Source organism: Papio anubis, chromosome 17 (genome assembly GCF_008728515.1).
Source record: "Papio anubis isolate 15944 chromosome 17, Panubis1.0, whole genome shotgun sequence".
NCBI classification, from domain to species: Eukaryota; Metazoa; Chordata; class Mammalia; order Primates; family Cercopithecidae; genus Papio; species Papio anubis.
In genome coordinates, this window is record NC_044992.1 from 71906194 (window position 1) to 71930544 (window position 24351).

At 48.1% G+C, this 24351-nt stretch overlaps 1 protein-coding gene across 1 annotated transcript in view; it reads left to right on the top strand.

Annotated features, from left to right (window-relative positions):
• LOC101021715 (E3 ubiquitin-protein ligase RNF213) overlaps positions 1–24351 on the top strand; it is a 101596-nt gene that overhangs the window by 2274 nt on the left and 74971 nt on the right. The window contains exons 4-10 of the mRNA XM_021928097.2: positions 2077–2274; positions 10941–11163; positions 11785–11840; positions 13614–13767; positions 17530–17685; positions 19518–19607; positions 21536–21658. Coding sequence (XP_021783789.2) covers positions 2077–2274; positions 10941–11163; positions 11785–11840; positions 13614–13767; positions 17530–17685; positions 19518–19607; positions 21536–21658 — 1000 coding nt within the window. The remainder of the gene's footprint in view (positions 1–2076; positions 2275–10940; positions 11164–11784; positions 11841–13613; positions 13768–17529; positions 17686–19517; positions 19608–21535; positions 21659–24351) is intronic.

A 24351-nucleotide genomic window follows, 5' to 3' on the forward strand; every position in this document is an offset into this window, starting at 1 on the left:
AGGCGTGAGCCACCGCGCCTGGACTGAATGCCCTGGTTTTTGAAGCTTTGTGTCATACCATGAGCAGCCTCTGTGTGCACGCATTTAGGAGGCTGTGGCACGATGCCGGCCTGAACATATCCCCTCAAGGATATCTGCAGAAGCAGTGTGAATGTTCTCCCGATGCCCCTGCCTGTGCCGTGTCTAGTTTAGGAAACAGCGTGACTGTCCCGGGCCTGAAATGTTTGGTGGTGAGAAGGTGATGGCCTTTGACTTGGTGGGAAGACCTGCTCAGACCCCACTGAGCTCTGATGGTCACAGTCTCCCAGCATTCTGTGTGTGTTGATTTGAACTTGAGAATGACATGAGGTAGCCTTTCCTGACCAGCATGTCTTATCACGACATCTGCCTCTTGGTTTTACACATTTATTTATTTGTTGTTTTGAGACAGTGTCTTACTCTGTCCCCCCAGGCTGGAGTGCAGTGGAGCAGTCACGGCTCACTGCAGCTTCAACCTCACAGACTCAGGTGGTTCTCCCACCTCAGCCTCCTGAACAGCTGGGACTACAGATGCACACCACCACTTGCAGCTAATATTTGTATTTATTCTAGAGACGGAGTTTCGCCATGTTGCGCCGGTGGTCTTGAGCTCCTGAGTTGAAGTGATCCACCTGCCTCGGCCTCCCAAAGTGTTGGGATTATAGGCATGAGCCACTGTGCCTGGCCTCGTTTTACAAATATAAAACACCCAGATAAACACTGCACATTTTGACAGAGAGGAGGAATGGTGGCAAGGCAATGTACAAAGTTAGTGCCGATGTTTAAAGTATGAGGAATCATTAATATGTTTTGACTGTAGCAGATTCACCATGTATTGTTCATGGGCCCACCCCTTACATTTAAAAAGTTGTTTTGGGGCCGGGCGTGGTGGCTCATGCCTGAAATCCCAGCACTTTGGGAGGTCAAGACAGGCGGATCACGAGGTCAGGAGTTGGAGACCAGCCTGACCAACATGGTGAAACCCTGTCTCTACTAAAAATGCAAAAATTAGCTGGGCGTAGTGATGCACGCCTGTAATCTCAGCGACTCAGGAGACCGAGGTAGGAGAATTGCTTGAACTGGGAGGTGGAGGTTGCAGTGAGCCGAGATCATGCCACTGCACTCCAGCCTGGGCGACAGAGCAAGACTTCGTCCCAAACAAACAAACAAACAAAAAAGTTGTTTTGGCCGGGCATTATGGCTCACACCTGTAATCCCAGTGCTTTGGGAGGCTGAGGCAGGAGGGATTGCTTGAGCCCAGAAGTTCAGGATCAGCCTGGGAAACAAAAATTAAAATAAAAAATTTAACCAGCCAACATGGTGAAACCCTATCTCTACTAAAAATACAAATACAAAAAATTAGCCAGGCATGTTGGCGGGCACCTATAGTCCCACTTACTCAGGAGGCTGAGACAGGAGAATTGCTTGAACCCGGGAGGTGGAGGTTGCAGTGAGCCGAGATTGTGCCATTGCACTCCAGCCTGGGCAACAGAGTGAGACTCTGTTTCAAAAAGAAAAGAAAAAAAAAGTAGCTGGGTGTGGTGGTGCACCTGTAATTCCAGCACCTGAGAGACTGAGGCAGGAGGATCCCTCAAGCCCAAGAGTTCGAGGTTGTAACGATCGCACCACCACACTGCCTTGATGACAGAGTGAGACTGTCTCTAAACAATGAAAATACATTTTACAAGTTGCTTTATATTTAGATTTGCTGTTGCCAGATGGCCTGGGTTCAAATGCCGGCTCTGTCAGGCAGGACCCTGCGTTGACTACTTAGCCAGGACCTCTGCCTCTGAGATTGCTCCCCGTCCTGGGAGTTTGTTGTGGGGATTCGGCGAGGGCCCGTGAAGGACCTGACGCCCTAGGCTGGGGGCTGAGGGAAACCGTGTCTCCTGTGCGAGTTACTCTGTGGCTCCTGCGCGAGTTAAACTCTGCTCTGCCACGTGCGTTGCTCCTCCTGCTCTGTGTGCGTGGTGTTTGCTCACCTTTGGGACTCCAGACCCCCAGGGAGACGACTCCCTGGCCAACTCAGCTCACTGCGGGATCTTTATTCCCTTCCAGCTGGCGGCTGTACCTGGTGAACCTGTGCCAAATGTGCATGGACAAAAGTATGTACCACTGGCTGGGCACCCTGCCTGTCCTGCACTGCTGTATGGAACTGGCTCCGCGGCACAAGGACACCTGGAGCCAGCCTGAGGACACCTGGGCCGCTCTGGAGGGAATCTCTTTCTCACAGTTCCGGGAACAAACGCAAGATACGTAAGTGGTAGAGTTGTGTTTATCTACATGAATCTGGGAAGAATGGCTCCTACGCCATGCGCCTGGAGTCCCGGTGGGCTTTGTAGTGACTCCGTTCCTGTTTCTAATGACAGAAGTAACACACGTTCTTTTAACATTTTACGACATCAAAACTATCAAGAATAGGCCGGGCACAGTGGCTCACGCCTGTAGTCCCAGCACTTTGGGAGGCCGAGGCGGGTGGATCACCTGAGGTCAGGAGTTCAAGACCAGCCTGGCCAACATGGTGAAAACCTGTCTCTACTAAAAATAAAAATAAAAAAATAAAAAATGAGCCAGGCATGGTGTCATGTGCTTGTAATCCCAGCTACTCAGGAGCCTGAGGCAGGAGAGTCGCTTGAACCCGGGAGTTGGAGGTTGCAGTGAGCTGGGATTGTGCCACTGCACTGTAGCCTGGGCAACAGCGTGAGACTCTGTCTAAAACAAACAAACAAACGAACTATCAAGAATACAGAAACAACCTGTAACCCCAGAGATAGCCATTGTTAGCACAGAGGCATACCTGTTTCTGGTTTTGTCCAAATGTGGATTCGTGGGTGTTTTATGTACTCAAAAGAGCAACAACAAATGATGTGTTATTTATTCTGGCTTACAACCTGATTTTTCCTCTTAACAGTATTCTGTGGACAACTTTTTTTCTGTCAGCAAATCCCTATCTATGTTATTAAGATAAACATTGCTTAGCCTTCCAGCCACAGAGAGTGTCAGCCTTGTATTGAGCCAGTTCTCTGTTATGGGATGTGTGGTTGTTTGTGCAGTTTCGTTTTGTCAGTGTGCTTTCATAAGCATCCTTAGCTTTCTCTGTCCAATGGCTTCACTGAGATAGATCCCTATAAGTGGAACTGCTAGGTCAAAGGCATTGCGAACTCTAAGCCATTTATACCTTTGCATAATGCAGGCTTATAGGAGAGGAATATTGGCAATATATATAATCCTGACCTCTGATCCAAACATAATGACCTCCCCTTTAGCCCAAGAAAATATTACCAGAAAAAGTTTGTTTATTTATTTATTTTTTAATTAATTAATTTATTTTTTTTGAGACAGAGTCTCACTTTGTCACCCAGGCTGGAGTGCAGTGGCCGGATCTCAGCTCACTGTAAGCTCCGCCTCCCGGGTTCACGCCATTCTCCTGCCTCAGCCTCCCGAGTAACTGGGACTACAGGCGCCCGCTACCTCGCCCGGCTAGTTTTTTGTATTTTTTAGTAGAGACAGGGTTTCACCATGTTAGCCAGGATGGTCTCGATCTCGTGACCTCATGATCCGCCCGCCTCGGTCTCCCAAAGTGCTGGGATTACAGGCTTGAGCCACCACGCCCGGCCTATTTTTTAATTTTTAAGTTCAGGAGTACATGTGCAGGTTTGTTACATAGATAAACTTGTGTTAGGTGTTTTTTTTTGTACAGATTATTTCATGACCCAAATATGAAGCCTAGTACCCATTAGTTATGTTTCCCGATCCTCTCCCTCTTCCCATCCTCCCCCTCCGATAAACCCCAGTGTGTGTAGTTCCCCTCTCTGTGTCCCTGTGTTCTCATCATTTAGCTCCCACTTGTAAGCAAGAACATGTGGTATTTGATTTTCTGTTCGAGTTAATTTGCAAAGGATAATGGCCTCCAACTCCATCCATGTTCCTGCAAAGGAACTGATCTCATTCTTTTTCAGGGCTGCATAGTATTCCATGGTGTGTATGTACCACATTTTCTTTATCCAGTCCACCATTGATGCGCATTTAGTTTGATACCATGTCTTTGCTACTGTGAGTTGTGCTGCAGTGAACATACATGGGCGTGTTTGTTTATAAGTGAGCGATTTACATTGTTTTTGTTACATACTCAGTCATGGGATTGCTGGTGTGAATGGCATTTGTGGAATTACCACATTGTTTTCCACAATGGTTGAACTAATTTACACTCCCACTAACAGTGCATAAGCATTCCTTTTGCTCTGCAACTTCTCCAGCATCTTTTAATTTTTGACCTTTTAATAGCAGCCATTCTGACTGGTGTTAAGATGGTATCTCACTGTATTTTTTTTTTTTAGAGACAGAGTCTGGCTCTGTCACCCAGGCTGGAGTGCAGTGGCATGATCTCAGCTCTCTGCAGCCTGCGCCTCCTGGGCACAAACGATTCTGCTGGGATTAGAGGTGTGTGCCACCATAACCGGCTAATTTTTGTATTTTTAGTAGAGATGGGGTTTCACCATGTTGACCAGGCTGATCTTGAACTCCTGACCTCAAGTGATCCACCTGCCTCGGCCTCCTAAAGTACTAGAATTACAGGCATGAGCCACCACGCCTGGCCTCATTGTGGTTTGTTTTGTTTGAGATGGAGTCTCGCTTTATCACCCAGGCTGGATTGCAGTGGCACAATCTTGGCTCACTGTAACCTCTCCCTCCCAGGTTCAAGTGATTCTCCTGCCTCAGTCTCCTGGGTAGCTGGCACCATAGGTGCCCCACCTTGCCTGGCTAATTTTTGTAATTTTAGTAGAGATGGGGTTTCACCATGTTGGCCAGGCTGGTCTCAAACTCCGGACCTCAAGTGATCCACCCACTTTGGCCTCCCAAAGTGCTGGGATTGCAGGTGTCAGCCACCGCGCCTGTCCTCATTGTGATTTTCGTCTGCATTTCTCTAATGATCAGTGATGTTGAGCTTTTTTTTTTTTTTTTTTTTTTTTTTTTGAGACGGAGTCTCGCTGTGCTCCCAGGCTGGAGTGCAGTGGCGTGATCTCGGCTCACTGCAAGCTCCGCCTCCCGGGTTCACGCCATTCTCCCGCCTAAGTAGCTGGGACTACAGGTGCCGCCACCACGCCTGGCTAATTTTTTTGCATTTTTAGTAGAGACGGGGTTTCACCGTGTTAGCCTGGATGGTCTCGATCTCCTGACCTCGTGATCCACCCACCTCGACCTGCCAAAGTGCCTGGATTACAGGCGTGAGCCACTGCGCCCGGCTGAACTTTTTTTCATATGCCTGTTAGCCATATGTACGACTTCTTGTGAAAAGTGTCTGTTCATGTCCTTTGCCCACTTTTTAATGGGGTTGTTTTTTTTCTTGTAAATGTGTGTATGTTCCTTACAGATGCTGGATATTATGCCTGTGTCAGACGCATATTTTGCAAAAATTTTCTCCCATTCTGTGGGTCATCTGTTTACTCTGTGGATAGTTTCTTTTGCTGTGCAAAAGCTCCTCAGTTTAATTAGTTCTCATTTGTCAATTTTTGCCTTTCTTGTGATTGCTTTTGGTGTCTTTGTCATGAAATCTTTGCCCGTTCCCATGTCTAGAATGGTATTGCCTAGGTCTGGGCAAAGATTGGAGAAAAATTATGGAGAAGTCCTTAAAAGTACAGGCAACAAAGTGAAGTGAGGTAAATGGGATTACATCAAATCAAAAAGCTTCTGCGCAGCAAAGGAAACTATCAACAGAGTGAAGAGACAGTCTACGGAATGGGAGAAAATAGTTGCCATCTACGCATCGGGTAGGGGAATTTAAGGAACTCAAACAAGTGAACAGAAAAAGTTAGATTTTAAAATGGACAAATGAGTTGAGTAGTCATCTCAAAAGAAGACACACAGCTGACCAACAAGTATATGAAAAAATGATCAACATCATTAAATTAGGGAAATGCAAATCAAAACCCCAATGAGATATGTTCTTACCCAAGTTCGAATAGCTGTGATCAAAAAGACAAAAAATAAATGCCCGTGAGTATGTGGGAAAGAGAAACTCTTACACAATGTAGGAATGTAAATTAGTACTGCCACTGTGGAGAACAGTATAAAGGTTCCTCAAAAAACCACAAATAGAACTACCGTATGATCCAGCAATCGTACGTCTGGGGATACATCCAAAGTAAAGGAAATCAGTATGTTGAAGAGATAGCTGCACTCCTATATTTATTGTAACACTCAATAGCCATGATATGGAATCCACCTGAGTATCCACCTGCAGATGAGTGGATGAAGAAAGTGTTTTCTATATACACAAGAGAATACTATTTGGCCACCAAAAAGAATGAAATTCTGTCTTTCGTGGCAACATGGATGAGCTTGGAGGAGATGACGTTAAATGAAATAAGCCAGGCACAGAAAGATAAATACTGCACGTTCCCACTCATACATGGATGTGAAAAGAGTTGATCTTCTAGAAGGAGAGAGTAGAATAGTAGTTACGAGAGGCAAGGAAGGATGGGGAGAGGGCTAGCCAAAGGTTGGCTAGTGGATACAAAAATATGGCTAGATAGGACGAATAAGTTCTAGGGTCCTAGAGCAGTATGGAACGACTGTAATTTACAATTTATTATGTTTTTCAAATAGCTAGAAGAGTGGAGTTTGAATGTTTCCAACACAAATAAGTGTTTGAGATAGATATGCTAATTACCCTGATTTTTACACATTACACATTGTATACATATATGTTGTATACACGTATTTGTACAGATTACAGACTGTATACATTGTACATAGTATACATTGTAGACATATATGTATATACAGTGCACAAAATGTATTCTCTATATGCATACACTGCATAATGTATGCAAACATTTGTATATAGTATGTATTATATACATATATGGAAATATAACACTGTTCCCCATAAATATGTACCATTATTATATGTCAGTTTAAAAATAATAAAAGCAGCTGGGCTTGGTGGCTCATGCCTATAATTCCAGTAGTTTGGGAGGCCCAGACAGGAGGATCACTTGAGGCCAGGAGTTCAAGACCAGCCTGGGCAACGTAGGAGAACCCGATCTTTACAAAAAACAAACAAAAGAGTTGGGCATATTCTGGTATACCTGTACTCCCAGCCACTTGGGAGGCTTACATGGGAGGATCGCCTGAGCCGGGGAGGTCAAGGCTGCAGTGGTAGAAGTCCAGATTCCCTAAAAGTTGAAATAAAAGCATCTGTATTTTCAGATTCCTGACAGGTAACCACAAACATTCTCTTTAAGTATATAATCTCTATGAAATACTGAATACTGGGTTATTTAATAGAACTGTCATAATGACCACAGGTTAACCCTTCTAAGCAAAATAGATTATTTTGGCCTTGAAATGGTCTTTTTCTTATTAATGTGCTAGAATGTATTCATTCACTCACTGGACGAATACTTGAAGGGCACCCTCCTTGTGCCAGGAAGTACTACTCAAGGCACAGGGTGTACAGCACTGCTCAAAACAGACAGCGGCTCCTGGCCGTGTGGAACTTGCATTCTAGCTGGAGAGGCAGGCAGTTAACACGTTAGTAAGTCCTATTGATGAGAGAGCTCTGGAAATTCCTCCTTCCCCAGCCTGGAGGTGTGGGCCACAGAATCTGCTAAGGTCTGAAGATAGGGCAGGAGAGCAGAGGTAATGACTGCAGCATTCTGGGCCTTGCAGTGAGAACAAGACAGTGACCATGCAGTTGGGAAAGTGGCTGGAGAACGGAAGGAGATGCCCCCTTGTAAAACATGATGCTTAGAGCCTGCCAAATGCCGAAGACTGGGGACAGCAGAAAAAATGAGGCAGTTGCTCTGCGCCCCTGGATCTCAACTTCTGCTAAAGGCAGTGTTATGGTCTTGCCTTTAGAAGTGTAAAAGCCTTTGGAAACCAATTCTTTTCTCTCTCTCTCTCTCTCTCTCTCTCTGTCTCTGTCTCTGTCTCTCTCTCTCTCTCTCTCTCTCTGTCTCTGTCTCTGTCTCTCTCTCTCTCTCTCTCTCTCAGGCTGGAGTGCAGTGGCATGATCTCTGGTCATTGCAACCTCCGCCTCCCAGGTTCAAGTGATTCTTGTACCTCAGCCTCCCAAGTAGCTGGGACTACAGGTGCATGTAATCACATATCACATGTGGCTAATTTTTGTATTTTTAGTGGAGATGGGTTTTGCCATGTTGGCCAGGCTGGTCTTGAACTCCTGGCCTCAAGTGATCTGCCTGCCTCAGCCTCCCAAAGTGCTGGGATTACAGGCATGAGCCACCCACTGTGCCTGGCCAGCCCTTGGGAACCAATTCTAATTAAAGCTACAACAAAGCTGTAATTCATCTAAACTATTAACTCAGCCTCTGATAACAGAAGAGGCCACCAGACGATCAAGAGAGAAAACAATCAATATAGTCAGACCCATGGATGGTCCATATTTACCTAGAAAGGCTAGATATAGTAGACATATAGAGTACCTTTTATTATTATTGCTATTTTTATGTACTTATCTTTAAATCTCTTGAAAAGTCTACAGTAGCATTGTTCCTAAAGATCAGTCTTTCAGGTAAAAGTGGCCTTTAGTATGCAGTGAACCTTTATTGATATGTTTTTCATAACTTCTGTTACTTCTGGGGAACCTTGCTTTATTTCTTTCCCATTGTCAACATTTTGGGTCTCCAGTACTGTGTTCCAGAAGCAGCATTATTTAAGGGCCTTCGCTGAGCACACTTGGGCTCTTTGATCCTGGATACTTGTTAATAATAGAGGTTTGGTCGGGCGCGGTGGCTCACGCCTGTAATCCCAGCACTTTGGGAGGCTGAGGCGGGTGGATCATGAGGTCGGGAGATCAAAACCATCCTGGCTAACACGGTGAAACCCTGTCTCTACTAAAAATACAAAAAATTAGCCGGGCATGGTGGCGGGTGCCTGTAGTCCCAGCTACTCGGGAGGATGAGGCAGGAGAATGGCGTGAGCCCAGGAAGCGGAGCTTGCAGTAAGCCGAGATCGCGCCACTGCACTCCAGCCTGGGCGACAGAGTGAGACTCCATTTCAAAAAAAAACTTAATAATTAAGAGGCTTAATTATTGGGATATTACCTTTTTATTGTAAAATATACATAATCTCCAGTTTACCATGTTAACTCCTTTTCAGGGCACAGTTCCCTGGCACTAAGTACATTCACACCGTCGTGCAGCCGTCAGCACCGTCCGCCTCCAGAACTCAGCTTCCCCAGCTGAAACTCCATCCCCATGAAACAACCTCCCCACTCCCCCTCCTCCTGGTAACCACCGTTCTCCTCTCTCTCTCTAGGATTTTGACTTCTCTGGGGACCTCACATGAGTGGAATCACACAGGATTTGTCCTTTCATGTCTGGCTTATTTCACTGAGCATAGCGTTGTCAAGGTTCATCCATCTCAGTGAATTCTATTTATTTATTTATTTATTTATTTATTGAGATGGAACTGCTATGTTGCCCAGGCTGATCTCAAACTGCTGGCCTCAAGCTATCCATCCTCCTACTTTGGCCTCCCGGATTATGGGAATTACAGGCATGAGCCACTGCAGCCAGCAGTGAACTCTCCTTTTTTTTTCTTTTTGATTTTATTACTGTTTTTTTTTTTTGAGACGGAGTCTTACTGTGCTTTCCCCAGGTTGGCGCAGCAATGATCTCAGCTCACTGCAAGTTCTCCGGCCCCCGGTTCACGCCATTCTCCTGCCTCTGCCTCCCAAGTAGCTAATCACAGCTCTCGGCCACCTACCGCTAGTTTTTTGTATTTTTAGTGAGACGTGGGTTTCACCTCGTGTTAGCTAGGATGTCCTTGATTCTCCTGGACCTGGATCCTCTGCCCCAGCCTCCCAAAGGCTGGATTACAGGCTCTGTTTCATCAGCTCGCCCTGCTTTTTTTGGCATGGAGTTTCGCTCTTGCTGCCCAGGCTGGAATGCATTGCATGACCCCTGCCTACAACTTCCACCTCCCTGCCCAAGTGACTTCTGCCTCAGCCTCCTGCAGTTAGATTGCAGGTGCCGCCCCACACCTGTCTAATTTGAGACGGCAGAGATGGGATTTCTCCATGTTGGTCAGGCTGGTCTCGAACTCCCAACCTCAGGTGATCTGCCTGCCTCAGCCTCCCAAAGTGCTGGGATTACAGATGTGAGCCACTGCACCCAGCCTGGTTTTATTACTATTTTTTTTAATATTACTGCTTCTTGTGGAACAGGGCTACCCCATAGGAGTGTGCCCAGAATAGCCAGCAGTGAATTCTTATTCTGTATTCTGAATTATATATTAAGTTAATTCTTCTTTTCTCTCTCTCTCTTTTTTTTTTTTTTTTTTTTTTTTTTTGAGACAGAGCCTCACTCTGTCGCCCAGGCTGGAGTGCAGTGGCGTGATCTCAGTTTACTGCAATCTCCGCCTCCAGGGCTCAAGCGATTCTTCTGCCTCAGCCTCCTGAGTGGCTGGGATTATAGGCTCCCACCACCATGCCTGGCTAATTTTTGTATTTTTAGTAGAGACGCAGTTTCACCATGTCGGCCAGGCTGGTCACAAACTCCTAACCTCAACTGATCCACCCGCCTCAGCCTCCCAAAGTGCTGGGATTCAGGCGTGAGCCACCGTGCCCAGCCATTAAGTTAATTCTCAATAGGATGTTCTGTACTTTTCATTTGATTCACTGCATATTTTTGTTTTCCACATAGCCTTTATTTTATTTATTAAAGTAGAGGCAGGGCCTCACTAGGTTTCCCAGGCTGGTTTCAAGCTCCTGGGCTCAAGTGATCCTCCCGAGTCGGCCTTGGGATTCAGGTGTGCGCCACCACGCCCGGCCCCAAGGAGTATTTAAATCATTTTTGAAATTGGGACTGTTTCTGTCCCTCCAGCGTGGGTTTCCTCCATCTTCCCTCACTGATCTCATGGCGTCTCTTTTCTCCGTCCTGATTTCTCTCGTGCAGGAGCTGCTTACTTCGGTTTATGCGCCAGAATGAGCATTTGCTGAGCGTGGATGAGCCCCTCTTCCGATCCTGGTTTAGTCTGCTACCTCTGAGTCACCTGGTTCCGTATATGGAAGACTTCATTGAGCACCTGGGTCATTTTCCTGCTCATGTCCTGGACTGTTTTCTAGGAACTTACTACCGCCTGCGGGGACTTCAGAAAATCTCCTCCCGGAATATGCAGGTTTGTTTCTGAAGTTGGCTCTGGAGTCCTGGCTTAGCGAAAGCAGACTAGATACTAAACATGGAGCCGTCAAGATTCTTATTCCTAAAAAACAGACAGTGGGCTGGGCGCGGTGGCTCACACCTGTAATCCCAGCACTTTGGGAGGCCGAGACCATGCTGGCTAACACAGTGAAACCCCATCTCTATTAAAAATACAAAAAAATTAGCCAGGCGTGGTGGTGGGCACGTGTAGTCCCAGCTACCCGGGAGGCTGAGGCAGGAGAATGGTGTGAACCCGGGATGCGGAGCTTGCAGTGAGCCGAGATGGCGCCACTGCAGTCCAGCCTGGGCTACAGAGCAAGACTCCGTCTCAAAAAAAAAAAAAAAGAAGGTCTCATGTGATGTACTTCATAGCTGCCATTTTTCCTTTCACATTTTTTGGTGGAGAAAATGGTATAAGTTTAAATCCTGAGTTTTATCTATAAAAGAGGTAAGATTAGTATGTGAGCACCTTAAAATTTGTTTGTAGGAAGGAAACAATGTGTACCATACTGATGTTGGATTTTGTTCAGCTCTGTTTTAGCAATGACAATGGTATTGTGATTCAATCTTCTGTCCCTTTTTTTTTTCTCTGCCTTAGGATGTTCTGAACATTTTAAAAATGCTGTTGCACCTCCTGGACACTTACCAGGACAAGTAAGTGGGAAGCACAATGCAGTCTGTCCCTCACATGAGACCCCCAGGGGCTTCCTGTGACCCTTACGATTGGCCGCGCCCCACATTGACTGTTGTAACAGTGTCATAAATTAATGTGTGATCCACTTCTCTTCTCAGGTTATTAATATAGTCGTCTTTTGTTTGTTTGTTTGTTTGTTTTTTAGACAGAGTCTCACTCTGTTGCCCAGGCTGGAGTGTAGTGATGTGATCTCACCTCGCTACAGCCTCTATCTCCTGGTTCAAGTGATTCTCCCAACTCAGCCTCCCGAGTAGCTGGGATTACAGGCGCACCCACCACGCCCAGCTAATTTTTGTTTGTTTGTTTGTTTGAGATGGAGTCTCACTCTTGTTGCCCAAGCTGGAGTGCAATGGCGTGATCTTGGCTCACTGCAACCTCTGCTTCCCAGGTTCAAGTGATTCTCCTTCCTTAGCCTCCTGAGTAGCTGGGATTACAGGCACGTGCCACCACGCCCAGCTAATTTTTGTATTTTTAGTAGAGACAGTTTCACCATGTTGGCCATGCTGGTCTCGAACTCCTGACCTCAGGTGATCCACCCATCTCAGCCTCCGAAAGTGCTGGGATTACAGGCATAAGCCACCACACCCGGCCCTCTGGTTTTTTTTTGTTTGTTTGTTTTGTTTTTTTTTTTTTTTTAAAGAGAAATAACAGATATCAGCTGCTAAGATTTGGTCTTTTTTCCTATACATTTTTCCCTTCCTTGTAAACGGTCATGGTACTGCATATGCATGGTGGGTGTTTTGCATTTTTTCAATACTTAGTTTAAGATAAAAATCAAAGGTAACTTTATATAATTATCCAAAATCATTTGCTCCTGCAAATTTGTGACCTCTGATACCGTGAGGGGTCAGCAGACAGAATGCAGGGCCACTGAAATGTCCCAGCGAGCAGCGGGATGTGTGTTGTCTGAGCTGTTCTCTGAGCGGTTTGGGCACTTCCAGTCTCTGTTCACCTCCTTTGTTCACGTCTCTGCTGATGTTGATCCAGCACCTGTGACTTCAGGATCCCCCCGACAAGCTCCCTACCTCCCCACCGCTGTGTGTCACCGCCTCCGCCCAGGGAGTCCTTTCTTACACCGCCTGTCCAGCCCCCTCCATCAACTCTCCTCTTAAGCTCCTCCTAAGTGTCCTCTTAAGTCCCTCCTGAGTCCCTCCCGAGTCCCTCCTAAGTCTCCTCCCAAGTCCCTCCTGAGTCCCTCCTAAGGCTCCTCCCGAGTCCCTCCTAAGTCTCCTCCCAAGTCCCTCCTGAGTCCCTCCTAAGGCTCCTCCTCTGTCCCTGCTCTGTCCATGTGTCCCTCAGAAAACACAAAACCCAGGTCCGGCAGAGCTGGAGCCAGTTTCACACAGGCTGCACGCTCTTCTTCTATTTCTTTCTCTTCCTCCCTCCTTTCTGTTTCTTTCTGAATATTTTTTCAAATTTATGTCATATTTTAATGTCTAGTGATACACATCTCTTTGCTTTTTTCACATCCCAGAACGCACTGAGGGGTGTTTGGACTTGCTTTGGTTAGAACAGTTGAGACTACAGAGACAAAACAAGAAGATTTTCCTTCTTTTTTTATCTTAGTCACAAGTTCAGGACTGATTGTGATTTTCCAGACGTTAACCTAGATAAGGTCAAACAAATGCCCTGTTGTTAGTTATTTTAAAGGAAGGGGCTCGTCATCAATAGTTACCATTTTCTGACTTCTCCTAAATCCTGGCCGGGATTTCTCTTAACTCTTTGCGGGGCAGGATTCCCGAGGAGGCCTTGTCACCATCCTACCTGACGGTGTGTCTGAAACTGCATGAAGCCGTCTGCAGCAGCACAAAGACACATGAGTTTTATGAGCTGCCAGCCTTATCTGCCGAGATTGTCTGCAGGATGATTATACTTCTATCTCTGGTGGTAAGTGGAGTCAACACACAAAGTATCACACCGGGGATAGGTGTGGAATTTCAAGCAGCCTCAATCTGGAAAGGAAACAGTCTGATTCTGAGGTGCTGGGATGAGATGGAGCGGTGGATTCCAGCAGTGGACATTTCTTGTGCACCTGCTTGATGCTGGGTTCTGTTCTGGGTGTGGGGCTGTCAGTGGGCCAGGGTCTGCCCTTCTGCCTCCTTGGGCTCTCATGGGAGGGAGGCAGGGAGTTAAGTGTGGCCACCAGCTGGCCATGGGGAAACCAGAGAGCTGGCGTAGGGGCTGGAGACCAGGCAATGCCACGTGGAGAAGATGCCTTTTCTTTTTTCTTGATTCTGTTGTTTGCAGACAACTATGCGGACCATTTTCCTCCCAAAAAATACATGTCCAAACATGGTCTTTCCCACCTTCTTTACATTGTAGCTTGAATATGGTGACAAAGGCCATAGCGTCACACATCTGTCCCCCGCTGCATGCCACGTCCCAGGTCCAACAGCAGAACGACCCAGCTCCTCCCTCCCAAAGAAAGCCACTGTTGTGACCTCCCATGGATCAGTTTCCCCTGTCTTCCAGCTTTGACCCTTCTGCCTCTGACTTTCCCCACTCAGCCCTATGTCTCTGAGCTCTGTCTGTGTGGTCGCAGGGATCAGAGTCATGTCTCTGAGCTCTGTGTGGTCGCAGGCATCAGCAATTCCTTCTTTCTCGTCTCTGTGCAGCTTTCACCCGTTTGAGTTCATGAGCTTCAGTTCGAAAGCGATGTAAGATTTAATGTTTAGACTGGTCATTTGTTTGTGTTTGTTTGTTTTTTTGAGATGGAGTTTCGCTCTTGTTGCCCAGGCAGGAGTGCAGTGGCGTGATCTTGGCTCACTGCAATCTCTGCCTCCTGGGTTCAAGTGATTCTCCTGCCTCCGCCTCCCAAGTGGCTGGGACTACAGGCACCCACCACCACGCCCAGCTAATTTTTGTATTTTTAGTAGAGATGGGCTTTCACCATGTTGGCCAGGCTGGTCTTGAACACCTGACCTCACATGATCCGCCTTCCTTGGCCTCCCAAAGTACTGGGATTGCAGACCTGAGCCACTGTACCCGGCACAATCTTTTTTTTGTTTTTTTTTCTTTTTGAGATGGAGTTTTGCTCTTGTTGCCCAGGTTGTAGTGCAATGGCGTGATCTTGGCTCACTACGACCTCCGCCTCCCAGGTTCAAGCGATTCTCCTGCCTCAGCCTCCCAAGTAGCTGGGATTACAGGCATGCGCCACTATACCCGGCTAATTCTGTATTTTTAGTCGAGACGGGATTTCTCCATGTTGGTCAGGCTGGCCTCGAACTCCTGACCTCAGGTGATCTGCCTGCCTCAGCCTCCCAAAGTGCTGGGATTACAGGCGTGAGCCACCACACCTGGCTGATCATTTTTTTTTTTTTTTTTTTTTTTTTTTTTTTTTTTTTTTTTTTTTTTTGAGACGGAGTCTTGGTCTGTCGCCCAGGCTGGGGTGCAGTGGCACAATCGCAGCTTACTGCAACCTCGGCCTCCTGGGTTCACGCCATTCTCCTGCCTCAGTCTCCCGAGTAGCTGGGACTATAGGCGCTCGCCACTACACCTGGCTAATTTTTTGTATTCTTTAGTAGAGACGGGGTTTCACTGTGTTAGCCAGGATGGTCTCGATCTCCTGACCTCGTGATCCGCCCGCCTCGGCCTCCCAAAGTGCTGGGATTACAGGCGTGAGCCACCGCGCCCGGCCTGATCATTTTTTTAAATCTTACTTCAAGTTAGAACTGTGATGTTAGTGAGAGAAAACAATTAAGTGTATATTTTAACTTTCTTCCTTTCAGTTTTCTTGTGTTAAAGTACCACAGACACAGTTTAAAAATGAATATTATTGGTGAGATGATCACGTTCTCTGGAGTGGCTGCTATTTAAACCACCACTGGCAGCTGCCAACTTCCACAGAAACTGTGTTTAAGGAATTTGTCAGTTACTTAGGGTATATTTTCTACAGAAATAACTATCTTGAATGGCTGGTATCTCAGATAAGTTGAATCCATATTATGGACAAAATACTCTCTACCTGTGCCATAAAAGCAAACAAACAAAAAAACCTTTTCAAATACTAAAATTAAACAAAGCAAAAATACATGATGCGCATTGAAGAAACCTTTGGGTGAGTGCTGCTGTGAAGGCTCCAGGGTTGACAGACACTTGGGAGAACAAGGTGCCCATGTCAGGCTCTGGATTGGGCAATTGTTAAGTTTGTTGTTATTGGCCATCGCTGCCCAGCCCTGTGCTGCTGGATTGTTCTAGAAGGAGCTGTGCCATTGGGGAATTGTTCTAGAAGGAGCTGTGCCATTGGGGGAACCCTCAGCAGTGCCTGTTTCGTTTTCTGCCAGCCCCCTCCCCCTGCGTGCTGTGCTGTAGTCATCCCCGCACCCAGCCCCCTCTGCAGGCTCTCCCTTTCTCTTTCATGGCAGCACCTGCATCCTGACCCCTCTTTCATGCTTTGAAAGCTCCTGCCTGTATCTTCCCATCTTGGCCCTTCCCAGAGCTAGTGACACTGTGTTCCCCTGCCTGCTGTGGGCTCTTCCTTTCTTCCACTCTCGGGCAGCCCCGCCCAGCAGCAGCCCTGTCCACTTGCCCAGCACATCTCTGCTGCCTTGAGGCGTGGGCCTCTCAGTGCTTCCAGTGAGTGCCTGAGCGCATCCAGGTTCTGTGGCTCCTGATATACTTGCACAATGTGCAGGGTTGTGCTTAAAAAAAAGATCACACGCTTGGCTGGGTGTGGTAGCTCACACCTGTAATCCCAGCACTTTGGAAGGCCAAAGCGGGCGGATAACCAGAGGTCAGGCGTTCGAGACCAGCCTGGCCAACGTGGTGAAACCCTGTCTCTACTAAAAAATACAAAAATTAGCCAGGTGTGGTGGCATGCACTTGTAATCCCAGCTACTTGGGAGGCTGAAGCAGGAGAATCGCTTGGACCCAGGAGGTGGAGGTTGCAGTGAGCTGAGATTGCGCCGCTGTGCTCCAGCCTGGGTGACAGAGTGAGGCTCTGTCTCAAAAGAAGAAAGAGAAAAAGACCATGAGTTAGTCCAGGACTATGGGGCTCCTCCCAGGAGGGGTCGCTGACCCCTGACCTGTGTGCTTCCTGGGAAATGTGCTTCTGGGGAGGACGGGGAGGGGGAGGGGGAGGGAGGAAGGAGAGGGAGGAAGAGGAAGGCAGGGGAGAGAAGGGAGGCATTACAGGAGGCTTCGAGCCCAAGGGAAGAGGGGTTTTCCCTCGGGTCTGGTGGGTCTGGCATGGAGGTAGTGGGAGGGCGTGTTGGGAGCTCAGTGGGAAGGGGACCCAGGTTTACCTCTGGGTCAGGAGCCTGGCTGTCTCCTGTGTCTAAGGAGCAGGCCTGGGAGTCTGCAGGGACCCTCTCTGGGGTGTGCTTTTCCCCCTCAGTCTCCTAGTCACATCCTGGGAACCTGCTCGTTGGCAGGACCGAGGCTGCCTGGGCTTTCAGGGGAACACCCAGATGCCATTTCCTCCCTCCCTCTTTTCTCCCGTATCACCCACGTTCAGGGTGAACCCAGAAACCCCTGGGGAATGGAGGTGCTTTGGGAATGTGGGCTTCTGCCCAGGTCTGTGGTCCCACCATCGTAGCCACTCCTTGAGCGGCCTGTGCCAGCAGGGGGCAGAGGATTGGGGGCAGCGTCTCGCCGGGAACCTGAGTCCACAGCCGAGGATGACTGACTCTCCCTCTTGTGTGACAACAGGATACTGCAGGACAGGGAGATGCAACTGGAAATAATTCAGTCCAAACAGTCTTCCAAGGGACCCTTGCTGCTACGAAAAGGTGGCTCCGAGAAGTTTTTACAAATAACATGCTCGTATATTCAGGTGTCTCCTTCACATACCGCAAGGAAATTGAGGTAAGCGTTTGGCCAAAGGCTTCTGGGTAGGGATGTGAATGATCATGATTCCTTGTGGCCTCAAATCATGGGTTATAGGCTGCTGGCCAGAGGCAGTTGGCCTTCACCTGAGCCTCGGTTCTTCATCTACAAAATGGAGTTGCTCCGGTCTACCTGGCAGGGTGACTCTGAGGCAGACAGATGCCAGGTGCAAAGTGCTGCTGCACTGCCTGGTGTCCGCTGGCTGGGCACCGTCCCTGTGGTGATGGTGATGATAGAGGTGATGATGGTGAAGGTGATGGTGGTGATGATGGTCATGGAGATGGTGAAGGAGAGGTGACGGTGATGATGGTGGTAATGGAGGCGGTGGTGGTGGAGGTGATGGTGGTGGAGGTGATGGTGATGATGGTGGTGATGGTGGTGGTGGTGGAGGTGATGGTGGTGGAGGTGATGGTGGTGGTGGAGGTGATGGTGGTGGAGGTGATGGTGGTGATTGTGGTAGTGGTGGAGGTGATGGTGGTGGAGGTGATGATGGAGGTAATGGAGGTGGTGGTGGTAGAGGTGGTGATGGTGGAGGTGATGGTGGTGATGGTAGTGGTGGAGGTGATGGTGGTGGAGGTGATGGTGGTGGAGGTGATGGTGATGATGGTGGTGATTGTGGTGGTGGTGGTGGTGGAGGTGACGGTGGTGGAGATTATGGAGATAATGGTGGTGGTGGAGGTGACGGATATTCGAACATGCCTGACCTGAGAAAAGTTCATTTTCATTTTTGGCTGGGCACGGTGGCTGATGCCTGTAACCCCAGCTCTTTAGGAAGCCTAGGTGGAAGGATGGCTTGAACCCGGGAGGTCAGGGTTGCAGTGAGCTATGACTGCACCACTGCACTCCAACCCAGGTGACGGAGCGAGACCCTGTCTCTTAAAGTATTTTTTTACAGTGCATTTTCATGTGGTTCAACCTCATAGTGTCCCTGCCAAAAATATTTTAATCTGAAACAAATCATGGGGAAATTACGAGACAAATCAGGTCAAAAGACAGTCTACAAAACAGTTGGCCTGATCTTTTCAAAACTGTCAACCTGTTAAAAGAAAAAAGAAAAAAAAATGACCAGAGAACTCTTCTAGAAAAGAGATGTGATAAGTAAATGCAGAAAAGAGATGTGATAAGGAAGTACAGTATGTGTCCCAGGAGGATCTAGGATCCAGTCAGGACAGGAGCTGGAGCCCGAGAGGAACTGGGGTGGAGACCACTTCCTGGGGGCAGCGTCCTCCTCTCCACGTTGCACGTCCTGAGTGGGAAACCTGCACTAGTGTTGTGCAGAGAAGGGCTAGGGTCTTGTGAGACCCTGCCCAGGTATGTAGTGGCAAGACGCCATGATGCCTGCAGCTTGCTTTCCAACGGTTTGGGAGAAAAAATGCTAATTTATGCGAAGAGTCTGAAGAGAGAGCAAGGAGGGGAGAGGAAAAGTGAAAGCAGCTGTGTGAAACGTGAACAGCTCAGGTCTGGAGTTGAATGAATGTGGGTGGTGGTGTGCTATTCTTGTGACCTTTTTGAAAGTTCAAAAATTTTCAAAATATAACGTTAGAGATAAATCATTTCAGAATAAAAAGCCAGTTGTGCAGTAGGAAGACCAGTAGTGGCCCCTGGTTGGGTCTCGGATTCCAGAAAGCCATCCTGGGCTGCTGTGACCTGCCACTAGCACGGCTCACTGTTGATGAAGGTTGAGGAGAGCCCTGGCGTTCGCGTAGTCCCGTGCTCTCTGTATTGCCGTAATGCTGCCTTTCTCCCTTCATGGGAGCGTGCTGTGGCGTTTAGTCGTGAGCGTGGGTGTGACTTGTGTTTGGGTTTTGCAGGTCTGGAGGCGGCTGGTGGAAATCCACTTCCCCGTGGAGCATGGCTGGAAGGAGTCGTTGCTGGAAGACATGGAATGGAGGCTCAAACAGGTAGGAGAAGTTGGGGGACATTCTTTTCCAGGGCGTGAAGGCAAGCTGGAGAACCCCAGACCATTAGCGACAGCCAAGAGATCTCAGCGGTGCCTCTCGTGGGCAGGGACGGGGTGAATCACAGCTCTGTGTTTCTGTTTCTGATCCAGCCCTTACAGTCTGTCCCCAGAAGAGCGCTTTGGAGTCTTACTGAGAGGACAGAGAGGAACAAGGGCCCAGGATCTCACCATCATGGGGGTGCAAGATTTTTCCTGACCCCTTTGTTGGACTTGCGATGGGGATGCTGTGTTTACTTGGCCCGCCGTGCTCAACCCCTTGTGGGAGGGAGCACGTGGGCGAGTGTGGCATCTGGCCAGCTGCTTTGGGAGCTGGCAAGTGCAAGCTCCGTGCAGGCCCTGCAGCAGTGCCCAGGTTGAGGTGCCTGCAACCCCCGAAGCTCCAGAGGGCAGGTGCTCTCTTAGCTCTGCCGTCTATGGACGGTGGTGTGTTATCAGCTCAGTGGGCCCCTTGTCGTGTTGCCTAGGGTGGCTACCCTCTGCCATCAAGGGTAAAGGGCCAATGTGAGAGCCTCTTTTAGGTACCCATACTCAGTGGGCCCTGAGCTCTCGTCCAGCATCCAAGAAGAATGAGGTCACCTGGACACTTGGAGGATGGTGAAGGCAAAGAATTTTATTAAGCAATGGACATGACTCTCCGTGGAGAGGGGAGCTGGAGAGGGGATGGGTCAGGTGGGGAATCTTCCTCTGGTCCAGCTACCTCTGGCTGGCTCTTTCCTGAAGTCAGGACGTCTTTCCAAAGTTAAACCGTCTCTCCTCCGAAGTCCAGCCATCCTGCTGAAGTCAAGTCACTGTCTCCAGTCAAGCTACTTCTCTCTCGCTACCAAGTCTGGGGTCTTTATAGGCACAAGATAGGGGGCAGGGTGGGCCATAGGTAGTTTTGGAAAAAGCAACATTCTATTGGTAAAAAGACATTTCTCTGCAAGAACCAATGGGGAGAGAGCACGCACACAGGGAGAGAGGTTCTCACTTTGGGCCATGGGTTTCAGGCTTTTCGATTCAAAGGTGGGGTTTTGCCAGGGACCCGCCCCCTGTCTGCATAGGATTTATCTGCCTCCTGCCTCCCTCAATGGGGCCCCGAGCATAGGAGGGGCCAAGCCTGCCCACAGGCAGCAAGTCTGAGTGGCCTGTTGGTGACAGGAGTCTCATGAAATACAAGTGGAGAACACGCAGACATGCCCCTCATGCTGAATTAAGGCCTGAGGCTCAAGGAAAATTAGCTTTTATGTGATACGAGAGTTTTATATGTAACTTTTTTTTTGGTTATTTATTTATTTGAGACAGAGTCACGCTCTGTCGCCCAGGCTGGAGTACAATGGCGGGATCTCGGCCCACTGCAAGCTCCGCCTCCCAGGTTCACACCATTCTCCTGCCTCAGTCTCCCGAGTAGCTGGGACTACAGGCGCCCGCCACTACGCCCGGCTAATTTTTTGTATTTTTTGTAGAGATGGGGTTTCACCGTGTTAGCCAGGCTGGTCTCGATCTCCTGACCTCGTGATCCACCCACCTCGGCCTCCCAAAGTGCTGGGATTACAGGCGTGAGCCACCGTGCCTAGCCTATATGTAACTGTTAAATGGATCTTTGGAGGGAAGACAGAAACCAGGAAAAATGACCTATTTCTCATAACTTACCTGTTTTGGCAAGCCAGGTGCTTTTTCTGCAGACTGGGAAAAGAGACTCTTTTTAAAATTTTAGCCTTTGGTCCACTGGCCGGGGGCAGGAAGGACATGCTTTGCATGGGTGGGGAGAAGCTTAAAATTGGGGGAAACGGTAAAACAGTGGGAAAGTAAAGATGATGAAAGCACTTTGATCCCATAGAATACTGGAGCGCTGCATCCAAAAGCTCTGAAACCCCCCTTTGATTTTTGCAGGAGAAGCCCCTCTCCCAGATCACTGCCTACTGCAGTAGTCACTGGGACAGCGAAGGCTTAGAGGACAGTGTGGCCAAGACCTTCGAGAAATGCATCATTGAAGCCGTGAGCTCAGCCTGCCAGGTGAATAACCTCTCCTCTCAGGGAAACGGATTCGGGCTCACAGCTGTGTTCTGCCATGACCCAGCTAAGGGCTATGAAGCACCTGCTGGGTCTCAGCTCCTTTGCCAACTCAGAGATTGGGAAGTGGGCACCCTCCTCCCTCGCCCAGGGCAATGGCGCTGAAGTCCGGTTCTCTCCGGGTTCCTCGGTGTGCTGCACGGTCCCTGCTGCTCACGCCATCCTGCATGTGTTCTGTGCGGAATCCCGGCCGTGCGCGTGTGGCACAAGTCAAACGGGCTTGCAGGCCGCTCCTCAGATGGCCCCGTTATCGTTGTGCCTGCTGGTTTGCTTGATTGTTAACACTTGCTCAGTAGGTATGTGGGAAAAGACTCCAAAGGTTGACAGAACATTTATGGAAGCAAAATATGTGAAATGGAAAATGGTATCAATTTATTCAGCTATTTTCTGCAAAGGGGAAGAGATTGTGCCCCCCTGTCTCCCAGGAACAGTCTCCCAGGCAATGCCACATGAAGAAGCTCCCTGCTGGCCACGGCTCTCCCCACTCACATTTCCTAACTGGACACTTAACCCCTGCACAAGCACAGCCTTGCTTCCGCAGGGACAGTCTGGAAACATTGAGGTCATCGAATTCCGGGGACCAAGGGGTTCTAATTTTTTAAGTGAGTGATACCTTTGATAAGGTTTTCCTTTCCCTTTTTTGTTAACACGGTTGAGAAATCGTTCATATGCCATACGGTTCATCCGTGAAAAGTTCCAGTTCAGCAGGTTTTGGGGTAGTCACGGATATGTACAGTCATCACCACAGTCAACGACAGAGCATTTTCATCACTTCAGAAAGAAACCCTGTCCCCTTTAGCCATCATCCTCCTACTCCCCTCCAGCCACCCACTCCCCTCTGCAGCCATAAACAATCGCTGAGCATAAACAATGGCGTCTGTGGCTTTCTCTGTTCTGGACTGTAATATGAATGGAATCATGTATGTGGCCTTTTGGGTATGGCTTATTTCACTGAGCATAATGGTTTTTGTTGCTGTTGGGTTTTTTTTGTTTGTTTGTTTTGCTTTTTTTTTGAGACGGAGTCTTGCTCTGTCGCGTAGGCTGGAGTGCAGTGGCCTGATCTCAGCTCACTGTAAGCTCCGCCTCCCGGGTTTACACAATTCTCCTGCCTCGGCCTCCTGAGTAGCTGGGACTACAGGCGCCCACCACCTCGCCCAGCTAGTTTTTTTGTACTTTTTAGTAGAGGCAGGGTTTCACCGTGTTCGCCAGGATGGTCTCAATCTCCTGACCTCGTGATCCGCGCGTCTCGGCCTCCCAAAGTGCTGGGATTACAGGCTTGAGCCACCGCGCCCGGCCTGGTTTTTTTTTGAGACAGAGTTTCACTCTTTTTGCTCAGGCTGGAATGCAATGGTGCGATCTTGGCTCACCGCAACCTCTGCCTCCCGGGTTCAAGTGATTCTCCTGCCTCAGCCTCCCAAGTAGCTGGAATTACAGCTTCTTTTTGTTTAAAGAGTCTTTTAATTGTTTAAAGAACAATGTGCCACCACACTTGGCTAATTTTGTATTTTTAGAAGAGACAGAGTTTCTCCACGTTGGTCAGGCTGGTCTCAAATTCCCGACCTCAGGTGATCTACCCGCCTTGGCCTCCCAAAGTGCTGGGATTACAGGCGTGAGCCACCGCAACCGGCTGAGCATAATGTTTTAAAAGTCCATCCAGGCTGGACACGGTTGCTCACACCTGTAATCACAGCACTTTGGGAGCCCAGGAGTTCAAGACAAGCCTGGGTGACAGAGTAAGGCCCTGTCTCTATAAAAACTAAAAAACAAAACAAATTAGCCAGGCATGGCAGGGTTCAGCTATGGTCCCAGCTACTTCGGAGGCTGAGGTAGAAGCCTCCCTTAGGCCCAGAAGGTTAAGGCAGCAGTGAGCCATGATCACACTTGCACTTCAACCTGGGGGACAGAGCAAGGCCTGTCTCAAAAAGCAACAACAACAAAAGTCCATCCATATTGTAGCATGTGTCAGTATACGTTAAGTATTCCTTGCCCAAAATGCTTGAGACCAGAAGTGTTTTAGATTTCAGATGTTTTCAAATTTTGGAATATTTGTATTTACATAATGAGATGTCTTCCAGATGGGACCCAGAGTCTAACCACAAAATTCACTTGTTTCATATACATCTTATGCACATAGTCTGAAGGTAATTTTATACAGTATTTTTAACAATTTTGTGCATGAAACAAAGTTTGTGTTAAGTATTTGTATGTTGAATTTTTCATTTGTGGCATCATTATACTCAAAAAGTTTGGATTTTAGAGTATTTTGGATTTTGGGATTAGGAATGCTCAACCTGTATTTCGTTTCTTTCCATGGCCAAATACTATTCCCTGTTTATCCACTTGTCCATTGATGGCCATCTAGGTTGCTTCTTTGGCTATTATAAATCTGTTGACACAAATGTTAGTGTACATGTTTATGTGTGGGTATATGTCTTCATTTCTCCTAGGTGTATACCTCGATGTGGAATTGCTAAATCATATGGTAACTTCATGTTTAATTGTTTAAAGAACTGTCGGGCCAAGTCCCACAGCAGCTGGACCATTTTCAATCCCTCCGGCAGCATAGGAGGCTTCCGGGTTCTCCATATCCTCACCAACATGTATTATCTAACTTTTTGATTCTAGCCATCCTAGTG